Here is an 8,128-nt window from a genome sequence, read left to right as displayed (position 1 = left end):
GTATTATACGGACGGGGCCATTTTATTTACATGCAAAGCATTCTGGATAAATGATGATGTGGATAGGTCCTCAGTGTGAGGCTGCTAGCGAGCTATATCCACCCTGAAGGTTAATCTTGGACAATATCTGATGATCGACTCTTTTAAATGAAACCAGAGAGCGTTGACAGAGAGGAGAGGGTAGAAATGACTCAACTTGTAACGGAAAATATGGATGGAGGACCTCAGTTTAGCTTCTTAATTTGTCGCGCTAGCGCCGAGCTAATACATATAAGGCAGTATAGCGTTGGTGCTAGCGCGAAGGCTTACAGGCTAAGCTGAGGGTCATCTTCCATGAAGCAGCTCTGTTGTCCTCCATCCACATTTTTAGTTGTTGACTGGACTGTTTCTACCTTCTCCTCTCTGTCAACGCTCTCTGGTTTCATTTAAAAGAGTCGATCATCAGATATTGTCCAAGATTAACCTTCAGGGTGGATATAGCTCGCTAGCAGCCTCACACCAATGACCTACCCACGTCATCATTTACCCAGAATGCTTTGTGTGCAAATAAAATGGCTCCCTCCATGTTAAAATATATATTTTAAAATTTACAAAACTAAACATCCTACAGTATTTTTACAGTATTTATTTTACAGCTAAAATATATGTTTATCAAATAAAGTCTAATGTTACAACTAATCATGGATCCCTTTAAATATAAATGGACTTTTTTTACATTTAACAAAAGTTGTTTGAGCAATTTGTTTTGCTTTCGGTTTGAGTCTGGCGCTTTCCAGTCTCTCATCTTTAACAGTTTACTACAAAAATGTGCTAATAAACTTAAACTTTTCCACCGTTATAAAGATATAGGTAAAGACAAATCCAACGCTCCTGCGTTTTTTCAGGCTATAAGTGTAATTATACGTCCAATTCAAAAGCTTTGTTCTTTTGTCAAAAGCTGTGTCACTTAGCAGTTAGCTTGTATAAGCTAATAGCTACCTTTTTTTACCCTAGGCATATCAGTTTTAAATAATTTTGGATTTGATTTTTGTGCACAGATGATAAACGGAGATATAGAAAAACTTGTCCCATGATACAGTGCCTAAACCATGCAGCTGTGCAAACCCAACAACTTGTCTGGTGAAGTTTTTCTGCTGTTGTGCGTTTGTCCCAACCCTAGTAGCTGTGTAGGACACTAAATAGCAGTGTTTACTGTTTGTGTTCGGACATGAAAGTTAACAAAAGTGAAGTTGAGGCCACCCACAGGACTGCTAGAAAGTTATAAATCCCCTGATTAAAAAATTAATCAATAATAGGGCCAAACCTAAATGATCAAAACCTGATTTAGCTCCTATTCACTAATMAGTTGTATACGTTTGATAAGATTTWTTGATACAGAACATTTCGGTGGTTGATTAGATTCAATTAATGAATGATACTTTATTGATCCTGAAGGGAAATTACAGTTTGGAACAACCCGTAAATGTCAGCGGATTGTTTCCTCTGGTAGTAAGGCACAGTATGACTGAATTTACTGTAGCAGTTGAAGAGGGTGCCCTTTCACATGCCAGTATATTTTATATTTTATTTGTTTTGAAGATAAATATGGCAAAGGTAAACAGGTTGTGACTTCAGTTAAAATTTAAAAACGTTACAGCTATATTAAGATTGGKTTTAAGCAAAGATCTTATTTTATTTACGTTTTATTAAGCTGAGAATGTTTCTTGAACTACCAGCAAAGGTCACTTGGCTGTATATTCAAGATTTTTCCCACATGTACGACTGCAAGTATAAATCCGTCCTATCAGAATTCATGTCTGCTTGTGTGTTTTCGTAGTGCCTGTCACTCCATCTGTCCCCGAGCTGTCCTCCTGTCTCAGTGCCATCAAGTTCACCCAGGCTCCCCGTTTGTCTCTCTGTAGGCCTCTGGGGTCAGAGGAAGGTTGATCCTGTGCACGCGGGTTGTGGGAACTGCAGCATGCATGCAAAATCCGTGCAAATGTTAAAGAAAGCCCGATGTCCATAAAAAGTCACAAGGAAACATGTGGGTGAATTTAAAAAAAGCAGGCGATGGTTTGCTTTTTTTTCTGTGAAGAATGTTAGGCATGTCCATGGAGAGTTCCTCCAGAAGATCTGGCTCTCAGTCCGTCCCAGAGTTAATGGGGTGAAGAGTTGTGATGACACCCCGATGGCCCACCAGTCATCTGAAACATATGCAGGAGCAGTTCTTCCTCTATAACGCACTGATTCAGGTAACTCTTGATGCCCTGGCAGAGCTTTTATTTATTTTATTTTATTTTTGCTTTAGAGCAATTTGTTTTGTACTGTATATGAAGCTGAATGAGAGGATTAGAAAATGAAAATTATTGTAAATCTGAAACATCTTTMTTGTCTCAGTTAATAATATAGTTGAGGCACTGATCGCCACATTCCTTTGAAGGAAATTTAAATGTTTACTACTGATTTTACTGCATCACACATACTGTTTTATATCTAGGTTAACTGGAATATATTTTGATTACTACTTATTTTGCCTAATCATCTACTTCTACGATTTAACTGTGATTTAGTCGAGGTACCATCAGGTTTGAGTGACAGTTGACTCAAATAGAATGTGCTCTCTTTGATACATGTAGTTGATACACACTCTGACCCCACATAGATATTTTTCTCATTAATTGGCAGGAAGTGTGTGAGAGATTCTGGTCACGTGATTAAGGAGACCTGAGTAATCATGGGTGTAATGTTTTGAAGTGGGCGGGGCCAGATTCTGAAAATGGTGTTTAAAACAAGAAAACATTCCCTGAATCGAAGCCAAAAATCCCGACTGAATAAACRTCTGTATTTTTGGTCCAGCTAGCTGAGTGTTGTGTGAAAATTTAAGTCTCTTTGGTATTTATGTCTGGTTGTCAACAAGCAGTGGAGTAACTGAACACACTTTCCTTTCACCTTCTCCACAGATCACCTTTAAAATAAACTCCTTTGCTACCATAATATTTTATGCTGTGTTAGTTTGCTTAAGATGTTTTAACCACATCTGGCAGCCAGTATTCATATTACAAACAGCTGAAACACACACCAAAACAACACGCTGGCTGGAACTGACTCCTGTTCTGCCTACCTGCAGGTGTTTGGGTTGAACCTCTTGCCCTGCCGCAGACAGGTCTGTGGACTCTCCCTGCACTGACACAGGCACGTGTCAGGGTTCAGGGGCTGACTTCGTGGACATTCGACCGCGCACACACAACCGCAGAGCTCGTCGTCCCACCGCTGGCCAGAAGGACACGACTTCCCCTCGCCCTGTCCTTCACACTGGCACTCGCCTGAGGAAAGATTATCATCCAAGGTAGGAAAAGAGAAACGATGAATTTAAAGCTCAGATATTTTGAAATGCTGTTCTGTGAAAACATTAACAGTAGTTTACTAGGGATGCACGATATATTGGCATTAATATCGGCATCGGCCGATATTGGTCATTTTATAGAATATCGGTATCGGTCCGATATGTAAAACTGGGCTGATATTAACGTTCGATATTGATTTCCCAATTTTTTATCTTTGTGTTTCTGTTTTGGGAGGGGACATGGTTGGTTGAGCAGAATCTGTTTGATCATGATGGTGATATTGTCGCTGCGCAGCCAGGAATAACTGAAGTAGAGYCATGTCAGAGSTCTGGTTGTTTATTTACAGTATCAAAAAAGACCCAAGTGTGTTTGTGTGTATATATAATTTGTGTGTTTGTCGGCCATAACATCAATAATTATATCGGATATCGGCTGAAATTTTCATATCGGTGCATCCCTATATTTTACTCATTATATGTAGCTCTTTGGAGACTGATATGCTCACAACTAAAGTGGATTACTGTCATTAAAAAATAACTGATCTGACAAACGTCATGGCCTTTCAYTCAAATTTCTATGTTACAAAATGTTACATTTCAGCAGCTAGTTGTAGCACTGATGGGGCAATGAGTTGTGTAAATACAAAACTGACAGCAATGTAATGTTTTTAAAATAGTTTTCAGGTGAACTTGTATGAAATCTTAGAGATTGGACTTGCAGCAATCCACTTTGGTCCTGGCCCTGCTCAAACTAACCTTCAGCACTTCTGTCTTGTCACAATTACACTCCAAAAGAAGCCGTTCAAAGAGCTGTCTACCACATGTAAGGTATTGTTTACAACCACAGAGGGTTATGTGAAAATCTGTGGAAATTAAAAATCCAATTTAATTAAATAATCCATCACATAGTAAAGTGTCAGCAGTGTAGGGCCTAATGTTTCCCAATCATGTTTTTACTTGCACTTAAAACTATTTCTCCCAAGCTCCAGTTATGTGTTTTTATTTTAATCTTGATCAGCTGTCTTTAGACTGATAGCCCTTTGGAGTATTTAAAGTAACCATGTCTCAATGAAACCACAGCTTGCTTATCAGAGTTTGAAACATGCAAAGCCAAAGAAGACAGTAAAAATAAAAAGGGTGATAACTATAGGAGTTATACAGACTCAGTTTTAACTAGTCACATTCTAAGATTCCTTGGTAGAAATTAAAATAACAGGCCTTTTGTTTTCTGGGTCCCCCACAGTGATAAACCCATATGGGTCCTATCTTTTTATAAATAAAACAAAATACGCAATATAAATTAACAAATGAATAGAAGGACACTTGAGGTTTATGTAACACTTATACCAATAAACACACAGTAACAATAAATATGGATTAAAAGGAAACCACATGGTGCCTGTTAATCAACCCATTTAACACACTGGCCCTTCACGCACATGTTGACTGATCAGAGCTTCAGAAAATTATTTGAAACACTCTCACTTTTTGCCTTCTTTTAATCATTTTGCCTGGGTTAGGTAAAAGGGTATGTTTGATCGTGTGTGCCACAACTGAATCAGTCCTTACAGGTGTTTCGGTCCAGTTTCCAGCCTGGATCACAGCTGGCTTCTGTGAGTCCGTTTTGGCAGACGCACTCACAGGTGGATTCCTCCAGAACCCTGTTGGGCCCACACAGAGCCAGCAGACTGGAATCCAGTGCCTCTGGAAGACAGAAAACGATTAAAGAAAAGCAGTGGCTGTTTTCTTCTCTTTAGCTGGAAGACATCAGGAGTTCACAAACGATCAATTCTAATGACTTATAATGTCTGAAGTTGTTTTTTTACTAAAATGTCTTTCCCATAAAATGTAGTTATGTTGTTAAATGTTAGATCTTTTAAAAACTCCCGTTTCTTTCCAAAGACTATTTATGTACATAGGGTTGCAGGTGGTAGTGCAGTAACAACCTGAACTAAAATGAACTTTATAAAAAAATGTATTTTCTAATATTCGACACCTTGAGGACAATGTTTAGCTGACAGCTTCCCAGAGCTAATTATTGTTTTTGAATACCAATAGAGCAAACAGCTCTGTGGATAAAATAGCTATAAAAAGGAATATTTTCTTTGTTCCTCTGTTTATATTCATTTAACCGAGTTTACATGTTGAATATTTAATTTTAAGCACATCTCCCAGAAAAACAGAAAAACATGTTTGCCCTACTTTGTCTACTTTTTGCATACCTGCATTCACAATTCAGCCTTTCACCCATAGTTATATGAATTACAGTTCATTTTGCAATAAGTCAGCAGGGTTAAAATTAGAAAAAAAAACATTTGAAGGTGGAAGGTGATAATGTGATTGTACAAGTAGAAAGCCATAAAAACATTCCCACTTCAATTTACTCAACATGGATAATTAGTTTTAACCCCCCACCCAAGCTGGTTAGGGTTTGCAGCTTAAAAAAAAGTTGGTTTATTTCTCAGATGTTTTGAATGACTTTGCAGTCGTGTTCATAGCTGTGAGCCATGCAAAAGGCATAAAACTTGGTGTTGTAAAATAATTGAAGAATAATAATATTGCCAAAAAGGAATCTGGTGCTGCTCTTTCAGTCTCGTTCCTAATGCCCAACTCTCAAATGGTAAGTAATGATGCTGCAGATAAGACCTGTCTTCAATGGCAGAGAGATTTTCTTGGAATGCCAGATGTTAAGGTTGGATGTGGCTCCTCTTGCAATGGCTAGTCTGATGTTGAATTCATTTTGGGAGATCTTGTCGGGCRATCATGAAGCTTTCAAACAGCTTCWATTGGTTCCTCCTCTGTCATCTCTGGTCCTCCACCATTCAGAGTCACAGCCTTTGTTCTTGTTGGATTCATTTCCAAACCATCTGCCATAACATGTCCTTAAACCTGACTGACTTTCTGAGCAACTAAATTTAGGAGAACTTTTCAGGCTGAGCACTAAACTCTAACTCCTGCAATGTTCGGAGTTTTTTTCTCTCTGCTTTTTTTAACCAGGGGTGCCAGCAAAGCACCACCCCCTGAGAATAAGCTGGTCACCCAAGTAGTCCCCCCAGTTTTATCCTCTTGAATACCCAGGTTTTTCCTTTTTCAATTCCCCTACCTTACAGGAATAGAACCTCCATTAATATAAAAACAAACAGATTTTTTTTTACAATTAAGGGTTGAAAACATTAATTTATATTTTATTTAAACTATTAATTTAAATTAAATTGTAGCACCTCTGAATAAGGACAACCAGACCAGTCTAAAACCATTCTCAAATAAAGAATGGGGTTCTCAGGAGGTTATATTCATAGATATATTTTAATCAWATATTAATTAAATAATTTTAATGATTATATAATAAATATAAAATTAGGCAACATATTGCCTCTAAGGAAGAAGGTTGCTAGATCAACTTTCTGTTCTCCAGGTACTCCAGTTTTTTTTTATCACAGACCAAAATCATATTTATTATATGACATGAAAAGCAAATAACTTAATTGTTTGGAATAACACTACAGTAGATGTAGTTTGTAATTGTGTTTGTTTTAGTCTTTATTTCCAGTTTTGGGGTTTTACAATCAAAGTTTTTCTTCACAAAAGTAAACATCAATAAGCAAATAAAAATTTTAACATACATTGCAGAGGTGATGCATTTCAATTTTAAAAATCTTGTTCCTTGTAAATGTCTTTAAAATATGTATTTTTGACATTTTTTAATAAAATGACAATCATTTTTGAAGGGAACTGTCCCCATCAAATTTAAAATTTAATTCATTTAAACCCTCACATTTACCATAAAACTTTAGTTCATCCAGTGTTGTTTCTCTTGCTTAACAAATAAATTTATTTAGTTTTACCTGTAGAATACTCACGTTAATTGTTTTCCTATATAGGCAAAAAATCTGTTTAACAACCTGTTAAAATACACCAGAATGCAGGAAACGGCATTTACTTCTTTAAAAATTTTCTGTGGGACGACCCCCAGACCCCCAGCCAGTGTGTCCCCCAACATTACAAATACTTACTCTTGTTTTTTGTCTGAATGTCACAAAATCAGTGATATTATCTGTGAAATTACAAATTGAACATCTGTTGGCAAATATAGCTTTATATTGCCATTGTTTTCAATTTGTTATTTTTACAAACACATCATAAAAATTGCTGTTTTAGGTATTAGTTTTGGTGTGCCACCCCTGGTTTTTCAGTGCACCCCCCCATGGCCCCCCTGAAAACATTTTTTGCAGACGCCACTGTTTTTAACCTAAAGACCAGCAGAACTCCTGCTGAGGCAGAAAACACATCAAACCTGTCTGATCTGATCAGCAGAACCTCTCCACACTCACCGGTTTCTCTCTGAGAGTAGTTAATCGTGTCTGCAGAGACGCAAAGGCAATTCACCGGGTCCCACAGTGACCCCGAGGCACAGGGGAGTTCAGGAGGCGAACACCTACACATCAAACACACACACAAACACACACAAACTCACACATGACAGTGATTCAGATACGCTGGAAAGGGTCACGCCTCTCCTCCCGCTTACTCACAGGTGATCTGCCGCCGCTCGCCTGATGATGGAGTGAAGCGGCCTCTTGGAGAGGCATTCGCACGAAGTGTGGTTGATGAACGTGACCATGACAACCGTACGGTCCATCCTGGGCGGAGACAGTTCCATCAGCTGACAGCAAGGAAAGTAAAGATTAGGGTGTTTTTCTTCCCTCCTGTTTCTGCTCTTATAAAAGCATCACTTGTTGCACACGCATGTGCGTGTGTGTGTGTGTGTGTGTGTGTGTGTGTGTGTGTGTGTGTGTGTGTGTGTGT

The 8,128-nt window shown here is 38.2% G+C and overlaps 1 protein-coding gene across 1 annotated transcript in view; it reads right to left on the bottom strand.

Moving 5' to 3' along the window:
• Window positions 1–8,128, bottom strand: part of LOC106531787 (vascular endothelial growth factor C) — a 25,402-nt gene that overhangs the window by 2,815 nt on the left and 14,459 nt on the right. The window contains exons 4-7 of the mRNA XM_014027708.1: window positions 7,855–7,985; window positions 7,654–7,757; window positions 4,892–5,026; window positions 3,101–3,302 (exon numbers count right to left, since the gene is read on the bottom strand). Coding sequence (XP_013883162.1) covers window positions 3,101–3,302; window positions 4,892–5,026; window positions 7,654–7,757; window positions 7,855–7,985 — 572 coding nt within the window. The remainder of the gene's footprint in view (window positions 1–3,100; window positions 3,303–4,891; window positions 5,027–7,653; window positions 7,758–7,854; window positions 7,986–8,128) is intronic.

This window comes from Austrofundulus limnaeus, unplaced genomic scaffold (genome assembly GCF_001266775.1).
Source record: "Austrofundulus limnaeus strain Quisiro unplaced genomic scaffold, Austrofundulus_limnaeus-1.0 Scaffold676, whole genome shotgun sequence".
NCBI lineage: Eukaryota > Metazoa > Chordata > Actinopteri > Cyprinodontiformes > Rivulidae > Austrofundulus > Austrofundulus limnaeus.
Note: the sequence above shows the minus strand (reverse complement) of the source record. Positions and strands in the feature narration are given on the sequence as shown.